Below are 22626 nucleotides of genomic sequence, written 5' to 3'. Positions count from 1 at the left end.
CCGGGGGAGGGGCGGTGCTCGCCATTGGCCGCGCGCGGCGGGTGAGGCCCGCGTGACGGCGCGTGCGTCGGGCGGGGCGGGGCGGGGCGTGCTCGGGGCCGGCGGGCGGCGGCCGCTGAGAGTCGCGGAGCCGGCCGCACCGCGCCGCGGCTGCGGGGCCATGATCCGGAACGGGCACGGGGCGGCAGGCGGTGCAGAGCCGCCGGGTCCGGAGGGCAGGCGCGCCGTGCGAGTGTGGTGCGACGGCTGGTGAGCGCGGCGGCGGCGGCGGGCGGGCCGGGGGCGGGGACGGCCGGGCCCGGAGCCCCGGGGCGGCCGTGCGTCGCGAGCGGCGAGCGGCGGGCGGCGGCGGCCCGGGCCTGCGGCTCCCGGTCCCGGAGCCCTCCTGGGGACGCGGGCGCTCCTGCTCCGGGGCCCGCCGCTGAGCCGCCCGCCGGGCCGCCTGAGTCTGGCCGGTGGTGGCGCGAGTTGCGTGTGTCCGGTCCCGACGAGCGCGATCACTTCATACCCGGGGAGCCGTGCGCCCGGAGCGTCTTCGCGGCGGTCTCCACGTCCGGCTCCCCAGCCTGCCTGCCGCAAGGTCGGAGGGTTTCTCCCGGGGGTCTGGGCAAGCGTCGGGGCAGGAATTGCCTGTGTCCACGACCCCCAGTGAAGCCCCCGGGCTCCGGGGTCCCTCCCAGGAGGGCCGCAGTGCCCACCCATTCTCTCCTCTGGCCGGCCGAGACCGGGAGTTGTTTCAAGTTTGGAGCTGTTAGCAGATAAGAGGAAAACTGACCTCTACTGACAGCTTGTCCACTGTGATGCTTTCTCGTACCTTCACTTGATGGAATCAGAGAAAGAACAGCTGACGGCTTCAGAGGAGGGCGAGGGTGTGTGGGGGGGGGCTGCCATACCTTTGCAGCTGTGCCTGAGTCACCTTGGGTAGAGGAGCATGGCTTCACGTTGGTGGACTCCGACCTTGGCCCTGGTCTGACCAGGCCCCTGCCCCAGCAGGCCAGCCATGGCCACAAGGCCACAGTGGCTAGGACACCTCCCAGACCCAGCACCACCCTGCAGCCGGAACTGTGGACCCCCAGCCCAGCCTGTCCAGTGAGCTCAGGGGCCAGCCAGGCTCCTGGATGTGGACTCTCCTCTTCTCTCATCCCAGGGCCAGAACCGTGTGACTCCACAGGCTTGTGTGCTGGGACGTGGTGTGCTGTGGTGGGAGTAAAAGGTGTCAGGGAGCGGAAGAGCTCTGTGCACCGGGTGGCCTGAGTCACCTGGAGAAGCAGGGACACTGTCACCTACTCAGGAGACGAGAGGCTTTGGAAGGAAACAGAGCTGGTGTGGGGCCAACTTGGGGTCCTCTGCAGCACACACAGAGCAAGTGGGCCTCTAGCTGAGAAGTTACTCCTTACTCAGGCCCAGATTTGAGGATAAGAGCTCTAGAACCAGCTGGTAGGGAGGTGGTTGTTGGCCCCAGAGAGCAAAGCCTTGCTGAGTCTCTGGAGGCCATGGGGGAGGGAGCAGGATTTCCAAAACTAGTAATTGCCTTCACCCACTTGTCAGACTTTGTTTCGTGTTGGTCCCGAAGACTGTCCGCTTGCCTCAGGGTAGTACAGAGTCCAGCCCGGTGTAAATTAATGTCAGGTTACAGATTAAAGGGCCTGCCCCCCCATTGTTTGCATTTGGTGAGAGGAGGGGCTGAGGGCAGAGGACAGGGCTCCGTGGCACCTATGGGGAGCCGAGGCTGTTCTGTGTGCTCACCAGCCCTGGGGACCAGCAGGCCTTGTTCCTGGGCACAGCCCAGCCGCTGTCGTGCTTGCTAAATCTGGCCAGGGACCAGTGCTGTGGGGAGCTGAGTGCCCACCTCCCCTCTGAAAGCCCAGGCTCAGCCAGACCCCGGAGCAATTCCCAGTGGCAGCTTCTCAGAGGAGCAAGGCCGCACCCCCCCACACACACCCACTCCCAGCTGCTCAGTCCCACCCTCTGCACAGGGACTCACCATTTTGTCCTTTCCACAGCTATGACATGGTGCATTATGGCCACTCTAACCAGCTGCGCCAGGCACGGGCCATGGGCGACTACCTCATCGTGGGTGTGCACACCGATGGTAAGCTGGGGCTGCTGCTTTTGACCTTACAGGGCCCCGCAAGGGGTTAGGCCAGGCCCAAGGCCGTCCTTGCGAAGAGCACAGCTCAGCAGCTTCATGCCACCTGCAGCCCCAGGTTGAGCCCACTCAGGGCTTTCCCCCTTGCAGCTCAGCTGGTTGGTTGAGCCGTGCGGCCAACGGATCACATTTCTGGCCCTGCTGCCCACTTCCCCTCCCCGCACAACCTGGTTCCCGGGGCCCTGGAGGACGGAGCGCCTGGTTGTCTAAGGACTTTACCTGGAACTGTGGTTGGGTGAGGGAACCATGCAGTTATCCAGCAAACACATCCTGAGCACTTGTACTGGCCCATAGAGACAGGGTGGTGTCCAGCCCTTGTGACAAGCCGAGGGCCCAGGGAAAGAGACAGCTGCCTGCTGTGAGCTCACATGTGGTTACAGACCCTGCTTGGTGCTGGGAGGGGGCTCCCGAGGCCAGCGAGCCTGTGGTCCAGCCCTGCAGAGGTCACCCGTCTTGTTCTTGCTCTATCCCTGGCTCTAGAGGAGATCTCCAAGCACAAGGGGCCCCCGGTGTTCACTCAGGAGGAGAGGTACAAGATGGTGCAGGCCATCAAGTGGGTAGATGAGGTGGTGCCGGCGGCTCCCTATGTTACCACGCTGGAGACACTGGACAAGTACAGCTGCGACTTCTGTGTCCATGGCAGTGAGTGGGTGGGGCTGGGGCCCAGAGTGCCGGGGCCTCTGGGCGGGCCGGAGGGCAGCCGGGGTGCTGGGGCCTCCTCACATTTGGGGAGCAGCACCGAGCCTTTCGAGGATCTGAGAAGGCCTCGGGTCCTTTCCCAGAAAGAGTGCGTGCACACCGGGGCCAGCCTGGGATGAGGGTTGAGGGTCCTGTAGGCCCACGTGGTCTGGGTTGAGAATCCTTACGCTCACACGTGTGTTGCTCCTTAGATGACATCACACTGACCGTAGATGGCCGTGACACCTATGAGGAAGTGAAGCAGGCTGGGAGGTACAGGTGAGTCCCGGTGAGGGTCCCATCTTATCAGGAACGGGGCTCGAAGCTCCCCCCAGGCTCTTTCTGCCTGCGAGGAAAATGGCCAGGACCGGAACAGGGTGGCATGCTGCCCAGTGGGGCTTCGAGTGTCGTAGACCCGCACCATCCCGTATGGTCCCGTGTAGTCACAGGGTGGCTGGCCAGCAGTAAGAACAGGGGCTGTGGCCGGGGAGGGGGTTTCTTTTCTTTTTTTTTTTTTAATTTTTATTTATTCGTGAGAGAGAGGCAGAGGGAGAAGCAGGCTCCCAAGGAGCAGGGAGCCCGACGCAGGGCTCGATCCCAGGACCCTGGGATCATGACCTGAGCCGAAGGCAGACGCGTAACCATCTGAGCCCCCCAGGCGCCCGCAGGTTTATTTTCGCTACCCTAACTCAGAAAGCCCTGGTGGCCGGCGGCTTCTGCCCCAGCAGCGCGGCCTGGTTCCCCTGGCCTTGCCGGACATGGTGCGGCAGGGACCTGCCCACCCAGCCCTGCACACTTGGGGCTCAGCAACACTTCCGCTCTGTCGTTTCCTTCAGTGGATGAAAGCGTAGTGGCCTTCCCTGCACTCCTGGTCCCGGTTTTCTGTCGCGGCCTGAGAGCCGCCTGGAGCTGCCTGGTCCACACACAGCGCGGCAGGGGCTGGGCCGCAGCAGGGCCGCCCTCAGGTGGGGTGAGCTGGAGGTGGGGACTTTGGAGCATGTCCAGGATGCGAGCCCTGACCCCACCTCTGTCCCCAGAGAGTGCCAGCGCACCCAGGGCGTGTCCACCACGGACCTCGTGGGCCGCATGTTGCTGGTGACCAAGGCCCATCACAGCGGTCACGTGAGTCCGGGGGGGGACGGGGGCGGGGTCCCCGAGGTCCCAGGGCTGAGGACACTGCTGGGAGGGGGGGGAGCACCCGATCCGCCCTGTCCTTGTCTCTCTGTGGGCTCCAGGACGGCAAGTTTTGAGGCCCTGGGGTTGACCATGTCTGGGGGGTGAGGCTCCTCAACGTCGCCCATCCTTCCATTCAGGAGATCTCCTCTGAGTACCGGGAATATGCAGACAGCTTCGGTAAGGTGAGTGTTGCCATACTAGCCAGGCCAGTGTCTGATGCCCCCAGGCTGCCCCTGGGGCTGGCTGGGATGCTCACCGAGCTCCCTGCCTTCCAGGCACTGCCTGGGTACTGGCCCCGGAGGAGGAGCAAGGACCGCCTTTGAGCCGGTGGTCTCTAACCAGGCGGCCTGGCCCTCTCTCCCTTTGTAGCCCCCTCCCCTGACACCCGCCAGGGAGACACTGTCCCAGGTGACCAGAAGGTGGCTCAGGGCGCTGGGTCCCCCCAAGGGCAGTGTCCACTGCTGGGCCCGTTGTCCGGCCCCAGTGCTGTTGGCTGCACAGTGCCCACTGTGGCCGCAGAGCGGAGCCATGCGTCCCACTGCTCACCGGGGTCTTCTCCAGCCTGGCGTGGTGTGGACGGTGTCCTGCCGGAGGCGTGTGCCTGCTGAGAGCACACACGTGACCGAGGGCGCTGGCAGGCTGCAGCTAGGGGTCTGGCGTTCTGGGCCGTCGCCCCCATTCCTGCTCCCAGCCAGCCAGGCGGGTGCAGGCAGCCCCGGCCGCAGGAGAGGGGCTGTGGGGTGGGAGCAGGTCAAGGACGTGCCTGCAAGGCATCAGTCACTGACCAGAGCGCTCTCGGCTTCCAGTGCCCTGGGGGGCGGAACCCCTGGACAGGGGTATCGCAGTTTCTGCAGACGTCTCAGAAGATCATCCAGTTTGCTTCTGGGAAGGAACCTCAGCCAGGGGAGACGATCATCTACGTGGCCGGCGCCTTCGACCTGTTCCGTATCCTCTGGGACCAAGTGGGAGGGTGGCCCCCGCCCTGGCCCTGTGTGCACCTCTGCGTCGTGGGACGGCCCCCAGACTGGGGCAGAGCTCGAGGGAACCTGCTGGAGCCCCTGGTCCTGTGGGCAGCTGCTCCTTTCCCTGTTACTTGCTTCTTAACCCGGGCACAGACATCGGCCACGTGGACTTCCTGGAGAAGGTGCACGGCCTGGCAGAGAGGCCATACGTCATCGCCGGCTTGCACTTTGACCAGGTCTCGCTCCCTGGCCGGCTGATAGGGTGTGGGGGCCTTTGAGGGGCTCCTGGGGTTGAGGTTGGGTGCAGGTGGCCCACAGGGGTGAGGCTTGGGGTGCTGATAGAGACAGAGGAGACACACCGGGGCCTCTTCCTGGGGACTGGGGCTTCCCCACACTAGCGGGCACCCGTGAGGGGCTGTGGGGGAGATTCCAGCCCCCACCTGCCCAAGGCTGCCTGCTCACCTGAGTTCACTCTGGTTCTAGGAGGTCAACCACTACAAGCGGAAGAACTACCCCATCATGAACCTGCACGAGCGGACCCTGAGCGTGCTGGCCTGCCGGGTATGTGCCGAGGCGGCTGTGCTGGGTGGGGTCTCCTGCCCAAGCTGGTGGGGACGAGGGAGCAGTGAGGGCATCCAGGAGCCTCGAGCTTCCGGCCAGCCAGCCCCACCATGCTGCCCCCCTCCCCCCCAGTCCCTGCTTCCTTATCATCGAGCGCCCTCTCCCACCACTCTCTGACCTAGCTGGGTCCTAGCTAACCACCTGTGTTCCCTGTTCCCATAGTATGTGTCAGAAGTGGTGATCGGGGCCCCCTATGCGGTCACAGCAGAGCTCCTGGACCACTTCAAGGTGAGGCCCCTAGTGGGCCAGGTCCCAGGGAGGGCCCTCTGAGTGCAGGGCGCCGGGCTCCCTGACCCCCGTTCCCTCCCCAGGTGGACCTGGTATGTCACGGGAAGACGGAAATCGTGCCTGACAAGGACGGCTCAGATCCTTACCAGGTGGGTCATGCTGGGCCCTTGCTGGACACGAGGTGGTTGTGTGTGATGTCCCCAGCCTCCTGCCCCCTCCACCCCCCGGGCTCACAGTGCCTGTCTGGGAGCTTGGCTGGGGGGTAACTGCCAAGTGGCCTCCCAGGATGAGGAGGCGGGTTGCTAAGCAGCTGGAGTAACCATACCGGTGTCCTGGTCCTCCTGGGGTGAGGACCCTCCAGGCCCAGGCAGCTGGGCAGTCTCCTCGGGGTCCAGAGGAGGGCCCTCATCGCCTCCCCCTACCCTCTGGCCTCCAGGAGCCTAAGAGAAGGGGCATCTTCTGTCAGATCGACAGCGGGAGTGACCTTACCACGGACCTCATCGTCCAGCGCATCATCAAGAACAGGTGAGGGAGAGGTCCTGGCTGGGCCCGGTGGGGCGCAGACAGCCACTGAGGACCCAGGCCTGGGCACACAGCTCACCACAGCCCGGCCCCCAGGCTAGAGTACGAGGCCCGGAACCAGAAGAAAGAGGCCAAGGAGCTGGCTTTCCTGGAGGCCAGGAGGCGGCAGGAGGTACAGCGTGAGAGGGAGAGCGACTGTGACTTCTGAGCAGAGGGAGGTCACGAGCGTGCCCACGGGCCAGCCCCCTCCCTGCCCTGCTTCCCACGCCTTGAGAGATTGGTTCCCACGGTTTTTAACAAAGCTGCAGTGCTTCCTCTCTACCTGGCCTGCTCTCGGAGGATGCTGCCCCCTCCGCACCAGCACGGGGGAGCAGCCCAGTGGGCGGGATGAGCAGCGGGCACCTTCAGCCAGAGGGGCGCCACCCTGTGTGCTGGTGAAGGCCCAGCTTCTGCTCCCCCCCGCCCCCGCCAAGCTCCTGCAGACCCAGGACACCCCTACCACCTGGCACTTTCTGCCTTCCCGGCCTCGTTGGAAGCCAGCTTCAGGGGAGCAGTGACCTGAAGGGGGCACCCCCTTTCCTCCTCAGGGCACAGACCGTGCCGTCTCCCGTGTGGGCTCCCTGGTGCCCTGGGCCTGGCTCTTGGGCACCATGCCCCCCACTTCCTGGGCCAGCCTTGCTGCTCTCCCCACAGACTGTTCTCGATTTTGTATCTGACTGGCTGGTGTACAACCAAATAAACCTGGTCGGAGGTATTCTGTGTCCGGCTCTTGGCCCTGCTCCCCAGCACCATCCACACGGTGGGGGCCCGGGGGGAAGCAGGCAGCCTGGCAGCAAGGCATCCCCCAGTTTAGGAACCCCAGACTCCTCAGGCTGCCTCCCAGGGGCAAGAGCCCAGTGGGTGCCTGGCCCCGGAATCTGTCACAGGCCAGTGGGAGGCTGGCTCCCGTGGTTCTGCGCGGGGCCATGCATCCAGGAAGGAGTTGGCTCAGGCTCCCTGACTGGGTCCAAAGAATCTCAGCGTCTCCAAGTCAGGGCCCGCTGGGAGCAGCCCAGCAGCTGCAGGCTGCTGACCCTGGTCACCTGTTCGTTTTGGATGGGGTGAGGGCAATAGTTTGGTTGGTTTTGTTCAAAGGCGAGGACTGTGATGGTGTCTTTTCGGCCCCTTACCCCAGAAGGGCATCCGTCCTTCAGCTACTGATCCAGGTGAGGCCTGGCACCTGTAGCCTGGCCCCATAGAAGGGGAGAGCTGGCATCCTTTTCCTCTGATCGGTCGGCCTGTCCTTTTCTTCCTTCCGACGTAACCACTCACGAGGCCTAACTTAGAACCCCGTGCGGGAAACGGAAGGGAAGTGACCGTGAAAGCTCATGTCACCCTCCCGGCTGGGCAGCCGGCACCAGCTTTCCTTGCCTCCCTCCCCAAGTTGGGGTATAAGTTGTGAGAGGCACGGGGCCCTCCCTAGACCCCCACCCCATCTGGGCCCCCAGCTTCAGGGGCGCGGTGGTGTTGGGCTTCCCCACACTTCAGACTCCTGGACCCCTGAGCAGGGGGGCGAGGAGGGACCAGCCAGTCCTGCATTGACTCGGATGGGGGAGGACCCGGGAGCAACCCCTCTAAGCTGGGGACTGCGGCAGCCAGAGAGCCCTCTGGGACACGGTTGGCGGAGGCCCAGATCCTGGGGGTCCGGGAAGTCAGTGCCCCCGGAGACACGTCCATTCAGGCGCAGTGGGATTGTGGGACCCCCCCCCCCCGATAGCCTCTGAATGGAGGGCCAGTCCCCTGGCCTCCCTGAGGCCCAGCTGGCCAGCCACACCCCATGGGTGGGGGACACCCCAAGACAAGCTCTGGGCCTCATTTCGCCTTCCTGCCCCCTGGAAGCCAGCTCTGAAGGGAACTCAAGGTCAGCCTCAGCGGGCCGGGGGCGGGAATGAACCCAGATTCCGACAAGTAAAGGAGGGAATTAAGCCTGAGTGTGGAGCAGAAGAGGCCACTGCTGCAGAGTCGTGATCCCTCACAGCCACGCCTTGGCGCTCACAGCGGTGGGGACCACCTGCTTGGCTGTGGGTCAGGGGAGAGGTGAATGCAGAGCCCCCGGCCTTCCAGCCTGTGAGCAGCCCCTTCTCACCCTGGAACTGCATGTCCAGCTGCCCCCCCCAATCCCACCCTGGCCTCGTCACTCATTCCTTCAACAGATGGATTCACTGCCCTGTGCCTAGTACTTTGAGGTGTTTTGAGGGGACCTCAAGAAAGGAGTGACCCGAGGAGCTGCCTCTCCAGTAAGGAAGAGTTTGTCCTCAGGAAAGCCCAGAAGCAAGGCAGGCCCAGAGTGGGACTCTCCCGGGCAGGAGGGCCACCTGGTGGGGTGGTCGGAGGAGGCTAAGGGCAAACCTGGAACTGGCTCCTGGAGGACACTGGGGGACCCCGGAGCTGTGTGGACAAAGGCGGGGAGACAGCGGGGGCTTGGGGTGCGTCTGTGCAGGCTGTTCCGGGAGAGGCTAGTGGCCTGAAAGACCTGCGGGGGGTGGGGGGCACTGGGAGCGTCTGGCGGCAGAGTTGGGGTCTGGGGACCGGCGGGGCCCTGCCCACCCTGCCCGCCCTGCCCGCGCCCACTCGGAGGCCGGCTGCGCTTCTCGTTTATTCGGGGAGCCTTTCAGAGCGGGGGTGGAGGGAGGCGCTGGGGTGCCCGCGCTGGGCGCTGGGCGGCGAGGGCCAAGCGAGGTCCGGGCGCGGGGTCGGGGCTCAGGCGCTGCGACAGTCGGCCGCGCGCAGCGACAGGAAGACGTCCGCCTGGCACTGGAAGGTGGCGCGGCCGTCCGGGAGCCGCTCGCAGCTCCGCAGCTTCGGGGACACGTCTGTGACACACACGGCCTGGGGGCGGGAGGAGGCTGAAGGGCCGCCCGCGCGCCCCCCGCGCCCCCCGCGCCCCCCGCGCCCCGGCCCCCGCCCCCCGCCCGCCCCGCCGGCCGCACTCACGAGGCTCCGCAGGCGGGTGCGCGGCTCGACGACGGCGCCCGCCCGGCCCGGGGGTCCCGCGCTCGCGGGGGGCTCGGAGCGGCGCGCGTGCGGGGCCCTGCGGAAGCCGGACAGCAGCCCCGCCGCGCGGCCCACCGAGTAGGAGCTGGGCCCCGCCGCCGGCTTGTACCACGCGCGGCCGGGCGGCGCCAGCAGCAGGCACAGCGCCAGGGCGGCGGCCACCAGCGTCGCGGGCCGGGCCATGGGGACGCGGGCGGCGGGCGGCGGGCGGGCGGCGGGGTTCGGAGCCGCGGCGGCGGCCGCCTTATATCTGCGGAGCGGGGCGCGGGGGCGGGCGCAGAGCGGCCGTCGGGCCCCCCCGCTCGCCGCAAGAAGCCGTGCCTCCCGCGCTGGGGGCCCGCGCCTGTGGGGGGACCCGACGCCCCCATCCTCCCCGCCCCGGCCGGCACCTTCCAGGGTCCTGCCCGGATAGGGCCTCAGTGCGAGCAGGGGGCAAGTCGGGCAGCAACTGAGCCCCCAACTAGCCCGAGGGCGCCCCAGCCCTAACACTTACCGCCCCCCCCCCCCCCCCCCCCCGAGGTCCTCGGTGCTCATGAGGCTGGGGAGAGATGACTGCCCAGGGGACACTTTCTCCTGCCCTAAAGGGGAACTGATCCCAGGGCCAGGGCTTCTAGAGGAGACATCAAAGTCTGGGCGGGCCTGGGGGCCACACTGTGTTTCACACCCACGGGGGAAGCTTCTATTAACAGGGTCACTACAGGTGGGGTCCTTTAGGAGGAGGTGGACGGCAAGGCCAGGCCTGACCTCTGGAAACCGAGCCAAAGGACAGCTGACAGGAACCCAGAGGCCGCTCCCACCCAGCTCTGCCCTCAGGCCGGCTGCCCTCGGGAGCCTCAGGCCATCTCTCCTGAACACCTGTGTTCAACGGGCGATGAATCAGACCCAGTCCCTGACTCAAGCCCAGTCCCTGACTCAAGCCGCAGCCAAAGGGGAAAACACAGCTGGCTGGAGCCGCTCACCAGGGGGGAAAATAAGGGAGCACTAGGGGCGGGGCGGGAGGTGGGAGGGGGTGACGGGAAGCCAGGGTAGTGTTTGCAAAGGCAGGTGGTGTGAGCCTGTGCGTCCTGGGGGAGGGAGAGCGGGCTGAGGTTCTGGAGTCCTGAGAAGACCCTGGAGGGGCCCTGAGCTTCCTGGGAGGAGACAGATGGCTGGATGTGGACAGGACCTGGTGGGCAACTGCATGGCCAGCTTGAGGCCAAGCAGGCCCTGCAAGGACCAGGCTGGAGCCCAGGATACGCAGTGCGTAAGTGTCCAAGTGGCAGGAAAGTAGGCACAGCCTACAGGAGGGGCCGTGACCTTGAGCAAGTTGACACCTCTGAGAATGAGGACATCCACCCCAAAGGGCAAGGCCGGAAAGCCTGCGAGGCTGCACTCAGGGTCTGATGCCCCAGGCACACAGTCGTGGGCCACAGGAGAACCCCCCCCCCCAGGCAGGGGAGGTGGGGCGGGGGATGGGGGGAGGCCAGGGTGAGGTCAGGAAACTCCAGGATGCTACAGGGCTGCCATGCTGCCCCGAGGGGCCTTCTGCAGGGCCGCAGACCACTCGTACTGGGCTGTGAACTCCTCCCTGGGAGTCCTCGCATCCGAAGACATTGTAGACACAAAGGCTCAAGAATAGAGAGTAGCCGCCCAGACCCAGCAGCCAGACCTAAGTTTGTTTGCAGGGCTGTTGGGAGCACCCAGGGGGGCTGAGCCCAGGCCCCAGGGGCACCAAGTGCGGCTGCTAGAGGACGTGGGCCAGTAGGCTTGCTCAGGCACCCCTCCTTCCACTCACACTCCCTAAACACCCTGGACACACTGTCTTATTTGGATGTGCCCTCCCAGGACAGATCCCGGCCCGGGGCCCTGGCAGCTGGGTTTCTGGACACAGGGCATGTGACCTCCAGCTTGGGGAAGAGTGATGGTCCCCAGGGCTTCCTTCCCTCTGGGCACAACATCCAGACAGCAAGTAGGGAGCCCCACAGGTGACCGACCAGGAGGCCAACACCTGGGTGCTGAGGACAAGCAGTGTCGGAGTGCTCGGCAGCTGGCCACCCACGAGGCACAGGGCAGTGATCCCCAAGGAGTGTCCCTTGAGAATGGACTGGAAGGAACCAGTGCCAAGTGACTCCTTGCAGCTCACAGGGACATGCAGCCTGCAGCGGTCTGTCCAGAAGTAGCCAAGACTCCCAGGGCTGGGGCCATGGCCCCCAGAGGCCGCCCCCCAACCTGGAGCTGTGGACTAACAAAGGTGCCCAAAGGAGCCTCCCACGGGCTGTTCTTCTCTAAGTAGAGGACCTCAGACACCTGGGGACACAGATGGCCTTGACATGGCCTACACTGGGTCCGTCGCAGCCCAGACGCTCAAGCTGGAACAAGGGAGAAGGGACTGAGATCACCAGCACCTGCTCAGGGACGGCCCTTCAGCAGAAGGGACCGCGGGCAGCAGCTGCTGGCCGTGCCGGGTCCGAGTCGCACAGACTAGTCTGCGAGGCGGTCCCCGGCTTCGGGGTGAGTGGCCTTCGTGCCCCTGTTGGCACCACCAGGCCTTTCAAGCCCCCAGAGCCAGTTACTCTGGCCCCAGGCTCTTCTGGCTGATCCTACGCTCCTTCTCCTCCGGGGACTGTGACTCAGAGCTTTGGTGGCATCTCATCGAGATGTTTATTCATGAGTTTTCCCATCGACGCACGGCGAGGCGGCATCGGGACCAAGAAAACAGGCAACCAGAGCCCTCCAGCAAGGTTCGGGTAATTTAATGGGTTTCACTTATTGGATAAAGTGTCACCATTTGAAGGAAAACAAACGCAGCTCCAGTCCTTGTGTCAACCCTGTCGCGGCCCAGAGGGGGGCCGTCCCAGGGGAGAGCACGGCCGGCCAGTCCACGGCTGGAGGCCTGGGGGTGCCTCACTCCTTGAACTTCCACTCCTGGCGGCACATGGGACAGTGCTGCTGCACCTGCTGTGCGTTCAGCCACTTGAGGATGCAGTGCATGTGGAAGCAGTGGGAGCACTGGCCCCACACCAGGGGGCAATCGTCACCCGGGACCTTGCCTGCGGGAGGGGCGAGAGCATCACGCCAGTCACACAGGGCGGGGCCAAGGCCCAGGGCCCGAGGATGTCAGGCGCCTGCGCCAGCCCACTGCAGCCCGGGGGCTTGTGTCCACAGCCTCCCACAACTTGTTTCAGAAAAGACGGAATTCAGGAGTGTGAGCGCGCTGTGCGGGACACGCACACACGCACGCACGCACACAGGCACAGGCCTGCAGTGGTGGCCCGGACTCCGCCCTCCCCTGCGAGGGGGTGCTCGGCTGCAGGGAGGGCTCTAGACCCATCTACAGACGCACCGCGGCTCTGCCCCTTCACCTGGGACACCAAGGTTCCAGCACTGGTCTATCTAGGGCCACCCCGCTCCCCCCGCTCCCCCCGCCACCATCTGAACAGGGAACTATTTCTTCTGATCAAGCGTCGGAGAGCTGGGGCCTTGGGACTGAGGTTCCTCTTCTAAGCAGCAGGGACCCAGCACAGTGGAAGGAGCGGTGTTTGCGGCCCCACCTGTCAGCAGCCGGGAGTCCGCATGCTGCTACCTTCACCTCTTTTTCATTTCTGGCCTCAAAGGGCCCCACCTCCGGGGCCCAGGGCACATGCTGCTAGCACTCCACTCCACATGCATGGAAATGCTACCTCCATGGGTGGGTACGGGGGGACAGCCACACTGCCCGTAATCAGAAGAGGATAGGGGCGCCTGGGGGGGCTCAGTCGTTGAGCGTCTGCCTTCGGCTCAGGTCATGGTCCCAGGGTCCTGGGATCGAGCCCCACATCGGGCTCCCTGCCCGGCGGGAAGCCTGCTTCTCCCTCTCTCACTCCCCCTGCTTGTGTTCCCTCTCTTGCTGTGTCTCTCTCTGCCAAATAAATAAATACAATGTTTAAAAATGAAAAATAAATCCTTTTTATTTATTTATTTTTTTAAAAGATTTTATTTATTTATTTGACAGAGAGAGACACAGTGAGAGAGGAGCACAGGCAGGGGGAGTGGAGGGGGGAGAGGCAGGCTTCCCGCCGAGCGGGGAGCCCGATGCGGGGCTCGATCCCAGGACGCTGGGATCATGACCTGAGCCGAAGGCAGGCGCTCAACGACTGAGCCACCCAGGCGCCCCATAAATCCTTTTTATAACAAAACATCACTGTCTCTCTGAAACTTTGATCACAAAACAACTAGAAAATTACATACTTGGCTAATCCAGAATTACCTTACTCACTCTGCTTCCCCAGCCACCGGGGTGGGGTGGGGGGGCGGGGCGCGGGGGGGGGGCTGAGACCCTGTTCCAGGAGAGCCCACTAGGTGTGACACCTGAGATTACATCCCCCTCACCCGCAGGGCCTTCCTGAGCCCAGCAGAACTCAGCTTGGAATGAGTGCCCTGCAAAGAGAGGATACACTGGTGGGGGGCAGGGGATGCCCTGGTGGCCGCTAATGGGGAAGTACACAGGCCACACGGTCCATCTGAGGCGAGAGTCGTTTCCAGTAATGTCACCAGCAGGCAGCCCGCCTGAGGCATATGATGAGCACAGGGGCAGTGACGGTGACCCACCCAAGCACTTGCTTGTGTCTTGATGGAAATCCTTCATCATGAAAACACCTCTCAAGAGGACTTTTACTCCCAAAGCTCTCTGGGACTGGGAGCGGATTTATTACAGCCTCAGTCACTCTGGCTTTCTCACAAGAGCTCAATTTTAGCAAGAGAAACCCAGTGTCACCTCATCCGTGTAAAGAGCACCTAAGCGTGTCAGACACTTGGCACATTACGACTTGCTCTCAAATTTGACCTTGGGTCTGAAGATCAGGCTCTAAACCCCCTCCTCTGTGGCCAACAGACCCCCTTCCACAAAACCGGGGCACACTGGCAGGTGCAGAGATGCCGGCCACAGGCCCCGCTGAAACGGCAGCAGCTGGGCGCCCAGGCTGTGTGCCCATGCCATCCTGACCACCCCACTCACTCTCCCACAGCCAATCTAGGCAGGACTTCTCTAGGTGCCCATCCAGGACCCCAGAGCCTTTGCTGTGTCCCTAAGGAAGCATTTAAGAGCGCCTTAAAGTAGATTCAATAAAACCGGATCTTGAGACTATGTAAAACTTAATCAACTAGAACCAGTCAGTGATCTGCTAAGATTACATCCACCCATTTGAGTAAATCAGGACGGATTAAGTCCTGGGAAAGGAGATTTCCTTTCAGCCAAAGCAAATGTAAAGATTAAGCCTAGAATATGGGGCGCCTGGGTGGCTCAGTCATTAGGCGTCTGCCTTCGGCTCACGTCATGATCCCAGGGTTCTGGGATTGAGCCCCGCATTGGGCTCCATGCTCGGCGGGAAGCCTGCTTCTCCCTCTCCCACTCCCCCTGCTTGTGTTCCCTCTCGCACTCTCTCTAATAAATAAAATCTTTAAAAAAAAAAGTAAAGCCCTATTATTATCCTGGGCACTCACCTGACCCCAGAAAAGAGGCCTCGTCATTCACAGGACAGAGTGGCCCCTCAGTATTCCCCATGTCCCGTTTTCCTCTTGGGACCGCCCTTGTCCCCCCAAGGGTCAACTTGCTTCTGTTCAAGTTCACTTCGGTTTGGCTAAAACAAAACTCATTGGTGCAAAAATGTGTTTTTGACTTAAAAATAGACTCAAAGCGTTTCTACTTCACAGAACGTAATGGGAACAAAGATGAATCAAAAACCACCACAAAGAAATCTGATTAAAACCTGGTCAGACACCTTGAAAAAGTTGCGAGCGGGGTGGAAGGCCTTGTTCTATGTTAATATTGAACAGCCAGGGCGGAGCAAAGCAAGCAATCGTGGATCCTGCTCACACCACACAGTGAAGAGACATCTATGGACAACAGGAAAAATCTAAGCAAGGACTAGAAATGGAGGTGACCCTAGGGACTCATCGTCACGTCACATCTGATGTGACAGCACTCCCCGTAAAAAGTCGGAGTTACATTTAGAGACTCGGCTGAAATGGAACCAGGCGTCCTAGTTAGCGGTTACCAAACCATGAAACAAAGATGGAAAGGTCCCTTAGCCGCTGTGATCCTGTGTGCTGGGTGGGGGGAGGGGTAGCCCTACAATATTCTGGGTTTTGTTCGATTGAGAATCTTCAAACACAGAGTTCTAACATACCTTTATAGCCCGCGGACTTTGACCACAATAAAAGGCAACATCACTTTTTCTTAGAAAACTTTTGATGAGCTCTTTATACGAACGTGGGCCCAAACCACCTGGCTTTCTCCTGTCAACTTTTCTTGAGGAAAGGGACACCAAAACCCAAGCTCTCTGTGCAGGTATTTCTGGGGAGATGGCACAGCCAGGCAAGCAGGCAACGCTCAACAGGGAGGGAACACCGTGGACACTCACAGTCCGGGCAGCATCCATTAAAGGCCATCCGGCAGATGCCACAGTTCTCGTCGTTGGCCACCCAGAGCCAAGTGGCCACACCATTCCAGCACTTGATCTTCACCTTCATGGCCGCGGAGCCTACAGGCGGAGGGAAAGAGGTCAGGGAGCTACACTTCGTCTGCGCAGCGACAGCATCTGGGCACCAAAGGGGCGCGGCTCCGAGCCCGAGGTTCAGCACGGGCTGGGATTGCTGCCAGAGCTCTGAGAAATCCGGACGGACAGGCACAAATGCGTCAGCACGGACGGCGGGGGCAGGGCCCGGGTGCCCCTGGGGGGACAGAGTGCCCCAAGAGGGAGGCGCCCTACACATTCAGGGTATCTACAAAGACTGCACGGTCTGCCCTGCGTCCAGGAAACGGAGCTTGGGCTTTCACCAACAATTGCAAAAACGTACCATACGGTGCTTTTCAAAGGGTTAGGACTAACTTAGGGACCCCGAGAGACCCCAACCCAGCTGACTACGAGTTCACACCACGGAACCACCGCCCAGCCCGCTCAGCCTGCGGCCCTGGTCAGCGAAGATTTGGTCGGCGAACGCCGCCGCCACCACCACCCGACGAGAGTGCGGAGGAGGGCGATGCGGGGCGGGACCAGGGCGCGGGGAGAGGGCCAAGTGCCGGGAAGGGGTGGGGTGCGAGGAGGGCGCGGGAGCGCGGGGAGAGGGTGGGGGGCGGGGCGCGAGTTCGGAGAGAGGGGGCGGGGGGAGGCGCGAGAACGCGTGGGAGGGGTGGGGTGCAGGACGGCGCAGGGGCGCGGGGAAAGAGCGTGAGGGAGAAGGCGCGGGAGCGCGGGGAGAGGGTGGGTGCGCGCGGGAGACGTGCGGGCTCGAGGCTCGGGGCGAGCAAGGGGGGGAGGGGCGGCGCGCCCGTCCCGCCCCAACGGCCGCGCCCCGCCCCGCGCTCTCGCCCCGCCGCCGGCCTAACCTCGCGCTGCCCCGCCCGCCTTCCGTTGGCAGCGCCCGCGCGGGAAGGTACAAAAACGACCGGCCACCGCTCGGCACCTTAACAGCAGCGCTCGCCTACCTCTCCCCCTGGCGCGCACGCGCCGCCCTGCCCCCACCGCCCCCTCGCAGCCAATCCCCGGCCTCTCCAAGGCCTCGGCACCGGAAGACAGCGCGCGGCTCCGGAAGTGACGCGCCGGCGTGCTGACGCGCGGGCTCGAGCCGAGGCCGATTCCGCGCCCGCCATGGCCGACAAGATGGACATGTCTCTGGACGACATCATTAAGCTGAACCGGAGCCAGCGAGGCGGCCGCGGCGGAGGCCGGGGCCGCGGCAGGGCCGGCTCCCAGGGCGGCCGTGGCGGCGGAGCGCAGGCCGCCGCGCGAGTGAGCCGAGGCGGCGGGCCCATTCGGAACCGGCCGGCCATCGCCCGCGGCGCGGCGGGCGGCGGCGGCAGGAACCGGCCGGCGCCCTACAGCAGGGTGAGCGCGGAGGCGGCGGGCCGCGGCGGGCGGCGGGCCGGAGGGGCGGCGCGGCGGGGAGGACGGCGGGCTGCGCCGGGCCGGTGGGCGCGGGCGCCTGCCGGGCAGCCGGGTCGCGCGCGGGCCGGGCCCGGGAGGCGGAGACCGTCCCGGCCTTTGTCTCGGCTGGGCGCCGGGCCTCGTGGCGGCGGCGGCCGAGGGGACGTTGGGCGCGGCCGCGCGGGCGGCGGGAAGTTGGCTGGAGGGGACGGAGGGGCTGCGGGACCGGGGGGTCCCGCTGGGTCGCTGCGGCCTGGCGCGGCGTGGGCGGGAAGGGGCGAGCGACCGGCCTCTGCGTTTCCCTCCCGGCCCGGCGGGGAGAGGGCGGCCTGCCCGGGAGGGCGAGGGAGTCTCGAAGACACACTCATGGGTCTGCGTCCGCTCTTGTGTTTTCTTTCTTCTCCAGCCGAAGCAGCTTCCTGACAAGTGGCAGCATGACCTTTTCGACAGCGGCTTCGGGGGTGGCGCAGGCGTGGAGACTGGTGGGAAACTGCTGGTGTCAAATCTGGATTTTGGAGTGTCCGACGCTGATATTCAGGTAAGGGACGGGAGGTTCCCGGTGAGCACTTCACCCTCGCCGAATTGGTCCTGTTCGGGATGTGGTCTTGAATCCCCTGCCACCCCAGGACAGTGAGCCCTCCCGGGCACCCAGGGGCCACCCCTGTCCCCTCTAAGGGGTGCAGGAATGGAAGCAGAGGTCATGGCACAGTTGAAAGTCCGACAAGTAGGTCAGTGTGTTGGAAGACAGGCCCCCGGCTTAGCGTGAGGGGCTGCTGCTCTTCCTGAGATGTGTTCTGTAAACGAAAATCCTCTGCCGGAGCTTTTACTTCTTGGCCCGAAAGATTGGCCTAATGGGAGCCTGTCCTGTGTTAGCGACTCACCTAGGATGTTCGGTTTTTGCTTACTTTGTACTTGTTTTAGTGACTTGTTGGGAGGAAAAAGACCTTTCTCTGTGGAAATTTATAGGCAAAGCACAGAAGCAGGATGGTGCTGGGCATCTTTCCTGCTCCGTTTGCCTTGAGCCCCAAGCTCCGTGTCTTACGGAACTTGTGCCTTGTTTTTCTCGTGGTCTTTTTAGTGGCATGATTCTCAAACTCAACTTTGGTTGAAGCTTCTTTTTTTGTTGTTTTGTTTGGGGTTTTTTTGTTTTCTGGTTTTTTTGGGGGGGGTTGTTTCTGTTTTTCAGGGGTTTTTTTGTTTTTGTTGTTTTGTTTTTTTTGTTTGAATTCCAAAGGCATATAAACCTGTTTTCTGATTAAGTAAAGACATCTTGGGGATAAGTCCCAGAGATGGCTGGGTCAGGGTGCTGGGCCTTCCTGGGTTCAATTTCCCAGAGCCCAGCTGTTTGTTTGACTACCGTGGGAGGACAGAGCAAGGCCGGTGAGCACTCACGGTGTCTCAACACTTTTTTTAAGGTGGTTTCTGGCATCCACTGGAAACCGCTTTTGGTGAACTCCTCTTCCCGCTGTGTGCCTGCGGCCGGAGTAGCCCCACACCCCGGGTTCCCTCTCCAACTCCCAGCCTGCCTGAGGTCAGGGCGGTTTCCATGGCAGCGCTTGACTTCAGCCTTTGCGGCAGGCTTGAGTAGGAGGAGAGGGAAAGGTGAGCCAGAACCTGCCCTGGGGGAGGGGCTGGGTCAGGGCTCCCAAACCGCCGGGCCCTGGGAGCTGGTCCGCATGTCGGATAGCATCCCTTGCTCTGCGATCTTGGCCTTTGCTGTTTCTTGGTACAGTCCTTGGGTGTGTTGTCAATTTTCCGCTGTTGGAGAAGGTAGCGACTTACTCTTGTTCCCTTCACTGGTGGGCTCTGTGGTCCTTTACCTGCATCCTGGGACAGATGTAAGGTCCCCGCACTGGCAGGAGCCCTCAGGCCCAGCTGCTCCAGGAAGTTGCTGTCCCATACACCCCTCCCTTCCCCTGGTTTCCACTACCACTGCCCTGCCCCCATCCGTGTCTGCCTCCCAGGGAAATGACCCCAGAGCAGCTCACACTGCCAGGGAACTGCCCTGGGCCACCAGAGGGGAAGCCCCTTCTCTAACAGCTGCTCTTCCCGGCCTCCAGGAGCTCTTCGCTGAATTCGGGACTCTGAAGAAGGCAGCTGTGCATTATGACCGCTCCGGGCGCAGTTTAGGAACAGCTGACGTGCACTTTGAACGGAAGGCAGACGCCCTGAAAGCTATGAAACAGTACAACGGCGTCCCCCTGGATGGTGCGTCTGAGGTTGGACCCAGGATGATGGCGGGGCTGCGGCTCGTTTGTGGAGTCTGGGGCTGGCAGCCATCCGTGCAGGAGTATGGCTTATCCTGTGGCTGAGGACACTTTGCATTCGCCCCTTTGTCTCTCTTTTCCATTCTGCCACCTCTCATGCTGCCCCACACATCTGGACCAACCTCTTGTGAACCCCCATCCAGCAAGCTACATCCCTCCCCTCCTTCAGCTCCTTCCGGAAGACTCACTTCTGTGAAGCCTTCTCAGAACCGCCATAGTACACCTCTGAGTGCGGGGCTGTAGTCGTAAAGACAAAGGTACCAGTTCTTCTTCCGTCAGGCCACCCACACCTTTCCACCCATGAGCACCCTGGACACCTGGCCAGACACCCACCCAGCCCGGACCAAGAAGGAGTGAGGAGGTTTTCGGTGGGGTTGTCACTGGCAGCATCTCGTTCTCCCACCGGTATCGCTCGGCCGCTCCCCTTGTTGGGAGCCTTGGAGATACACAGAGCCCCTCTCCGGTGCTTGCATGGAGACCGGGGTGCGGCACCCCTTGGTGCGTCTCAGAGCCCTCTAACCCGGGGCACCTCTTGTTTTCTCTGCCGCAGGCCGCCCCATGAACATTCAGCTCGTCACGTCACAGATTGACACGCAGCGGAGACCCGCGCAGAGGTGAGCTCCGGGGCTGGGACGCTGCGTGGGCCTGGGGGCACTCGTCCTGCAGGCCCTTCCACGGCACGTGAGTGGGTTCCCTCTTCCCTGCTAGCGTAAACAGAGGCGGGATGACTAGAAGCCGTGGCTCCGGGGCTTTCGGCGGCGGCGGCACCCGGAGAGGCACTCGTGGAGGAAGCCGGGGCCGAGGCAGAGGCACCGGCCGGAGTTCGAAGCAGCAGCTTTCTGCAGAGGAGTTGGATGCGCAGCTGGACGCTTACAACGCGAGAGTAAGTCCCAGGCGAGGGGCGCCAGGGGGTGGACAGGGACTGATCGGAAGCAGGGGCCTCCTGTTGAGTGAGTGATTTTTGTGTGCGTTTCAGATGGACACCAGTTAAAGAGAGCGGCAGATCCTCAAGTGGAGCAGGACCCAGATGTCTCCTCCGTGCTCCCTGGTGGGAGGGGGCCGTGGACTGGGACTGTGCAGCCAATGATGGATTTGTTTCTTTTGTGTTTTAAAATAGGATTTAAAAACTCATGTAAAGGTTTTTTTTTTCTTTCCTTTTTTTTTTTAAATTCTGAAGCAGCCCTGTTTTGTACCGAGTTATTTTTGGGATAAATGTTACCGGTTGCCGTTGTGGGGAAGGTGGTGTTTTCACCTTTGCCATAATAAAACAGAGACGTGTGTGGAACTGGAGCCATGTGACTCGTCCCCTGTCGCAGTCCTTGCTTGGGCCTGACGGGAGCGTGGGGAGCAGTCCCGCCTGTCTCTGCTCCACCCGTCCCGCCCCCGTTACCTGCAGTGTGGAGTGAGGGGTGGGATGGGGCGCCGCAGGTTGCTGCCGGATTTTGGACGGCCGGTTGGGCTGTCCCTCTCCTCCTGGGGCTCTGCTGCTCAGACCCAGGGATCAGCAGCTCTGACTTTGTAACATAACCCCCTCCTGTTCTCCTCTGTCTCTCACGTCAAAGCAGGCGCCAGCCAGCAAGTGTGTCCTCAAGTCGTATCCCGGTGGAATGCCCGGGGGAGCTGTAGCAGTTGAGTGACGCGCACAGACCCGGAGGGGCTGGTAGATGGCTGCCCCGTCTGGACTCCCTCTGGGACAGAAGAGAGCAAGCCAGAGATGTGCCCTGGGCACTCGCCCTGCCGTGCTGCTCGGAAGAGGCCAAGCTCCCTGCGGGAGGCCGGGCAGGGAGACCCCGCTGAAATCCTCAGGGTTTCCCTCCTCCTCCAGAGGTGCTGCCGGTTGTGCCCCAAAGCCAGTGAGACCTGAGGGCCCTGGATCTGCGGCCCCCGGGCCCGGTCTAGGGTACAGCAGCGCGTGGCAGGTGGTGGCGGCGTGGACAGAGAGACCTGGGAAGGCGGCGGGCTGTGGCGGCGCACAGAGCCTCGTGGCGGGACGGCGGGGACACACCCTGCGGCTCAGCGGTGGCGCTGCCTTTAACTGCCGGTCCTCTGCTGTCACTGCGGAGCCGGCGGCTGCCGCTTGAACGGCCTACTTCACACTAGGCGCTGGACGGAAGGGTGACTGGCACGACCTGGCTCAGCCCTGGAGGAGCCCAGCGTCACGGGAAGGGATCGGAATGTGCCCGGCCTTGGCTGCTGTGGCCGTGAGGGAGGGACGGGCTCGAGGTCAGGTGATCTGGGCACAGTGGGGCGGTGTCCCTGGGAGGTGGTGGTGTCCGCTGGGCAGCCACGCACCAGGTGGGGAGACCGCCCTTGGAGAGGTGGGGGGCTGCCTGAAGAGAACACCTGCTGGAGGGGGACGATGGGCCCAGGCCAGAGGCCAGAGGCGCTCGGACTGACGGCCACCGGGATGGGGGGGCGTGGGGGGGCGGCTCAGGCGCTGGAGCCGTGGCTGAGGGTGCCATGTGTGGGGAGAAAGGCCCAAGAGGAAAGCAGGGGAAGGGGCGACGCTCAGTGTGGGATCTAGGAGGCAGGCAGAGACCAGACGCGGATAGGCGTCCCACGAGTGCTCGGAGCTGGACGTCGCCAATTTAGCAGCTGTAGACACGTGGACACTAGCAAAGCAGCGGCAGGTGGTGTGGCCCAGGGAGGTTTGGAGGTGACAGGAGAAACTGGAGGGGGTGACATCTCAGGAGCTGGGGAGACCACGGGCGGGGGGAAATGACCCTGAGGTTTCGTGAGTCCAGTGGGGTGGATGGAGCCACGCAGACTCCTTATGAGCCAGGAGCGGCCTCGATCGCTTTGAACCTTAACTCCTCATTTGTGAAACAAGAAACCTTTTATTTCAGGAGTTGGAGGAGCCTGTAACTCTGTCTATGCTGGGATGCTCCCGAGAGGGAAAAGGGGGGCTGTTGTGTATGCAGAGACAGCATCCATGATCCAAGGCAAACCGGGCATCTAGCCACTGAAAGGACAGTGTCAGGTGTCCCTGCAAAGGCCAGCACTCTCTGTCCCCCAAAGTATCGTTAAATGAGTGAAAGATGAGATACTATTTGGTGGTTTTACATGTTTTTCTCCTGCACGTTCTCTGCTCAGACGCTGAACTGCAATTG

General features: G+C 62.9%; 4 protein-coding genes across 10 annotated transcripts; 2 read left to right on the top strand and 2 right to left on the bottom strand.

Annotated features, from left to right (window-relative positions):
• Nucleotides 1-78: 78 nt before the first annotated feature.
• On the top strand, nt 79-7090 carry PCYT2 (phosphate cytidylyltransferase 2, ethanolamine). Of its 4 annotated transcripts, none has more exons than XM_045888257.3 (13): nt 79-249; nt 2004-2092; nt 2630-2791; nt 3040-3106; nt 3865-3949; nt 4141-4185; nt 4810-4948; nt 5119-5201; nt 5449-5526; nt 5749-5814; nt 5898-5963; nt 6251-6339; nt 6411-7090. In XM_045888257.3, the coding sequence occupies exons 1-13, from the start codon at nt 161-163 to the stop codon at nt 6517-6519; spliced, it is 1167 nt and encodes a 388-aa protein (XP_045744213.1). In that variant the 5' UTR covers nt 79-160; the 3' UTR covers nt 6520-7090. The 4 variants fall into 4 exon arrangements, with proteins under 4 accessions (XP_045744213.1, XP_045744215.1, XP_045744212.1 ...); XM_045888256.3 differs by having other exon boundaries at nt 81-249; nt 6433-7090; XM_045888259.3 differs by lacking the exon at nt 2630-2791 and having other exon boundaries at nt 80-249; nt 6433-7090.
• Nucleotides 7091-8198: 1108 nt separating this feature from the next.
• On the bottom strand, nt 8199-11741 carry NPB (neuropeptide B). The gene has a single exon (XM_064583392.1). It carries the CDS (start codon nt 9550-9552, stop codon nt 9076-9078), a length of 477 nt encoding a protein of 158 aa, XP_064439462.1. The 5' UTR covers nt 9553-11741; the 3' UTR covers nt 8199-9075.
• A 344-nt stretch (nt 11742-12085) lies between these two features.
• Nucleotides 12086-16916, bottom strand: ANAPC11 (anaphase promoting complex subunit 11). Of its 4 annotated transcripts, none has more exons than XM_045888263.3 (3): nt 16811-16916; nt 15747-15866; nt 12086-12398 (listed from the first exon to the last, which is right to left on the bottom strand). In XM_045888263.3, exons 2-3 carry the CDS (start codon nt 15853-15855, stop codon nt 12253-12255), a joined length of 255 nt encoding a protein of 84 aa, XP_045744219.1. In that variant the 5' UTR covers nt 15856-15866; nt 16811-16916; the 3' UTR covers nt 12086-12252. The 4 variants fall into 4 exon arrangements, with proteins under 4 accessions (XP_045744219.1, XP_045744217.1, XP_045744220.1 ...); XM_045888261.3 differs by having other exon boundaries at nt 16712-16835; XM_045888264.3 differs by lacking the exon at nt 16811-16916 and adding an exon at nt 16261-16440.
• Nucleotides 16881-20806, top strand: ALYREF (Aly/REF export factor). The gene is made up of 6 exons (XM_045888260.3): nt 16881-17210; nt 17656-17787; nt 19310-19457; nt 20067-20130; nt 20225-20399; nt 20493-20806. The coding sequence occupies exons 1-6, from the start codon at nt 16974-16976 to the stop codon at nt 20505-20507; spliced, it is 771 nt and encodes a 256-aa protein (XP_045744216.1). The 5' UTR covers nt 16881-16973; the 3' UTR covers nt 20508-20806.
• Nucleotides 20807-22626: the final 1820 nt, after the last annotated feature.

This window comes from Mirounga angustirostris, unplaced genomic scaffold (genome assembly GCF_029215605.1).
Source record: "Mirounga angustirostris isolate CCGP_5_RB_7025 unplaced genomic scaffold, mMirAng1.0.hap1 SCAF_17, whole genome shotgun sequence".
NCBI classification, from domain to species: Eukaryota; Metazoa; Chordata; class Mammalia; order Carnivora; family Phocidae; genus Mirounga; species Mirounga angustirostris.
This window is presented reverse-complemented; position numbering and strand designations above follow the sequence as displayed.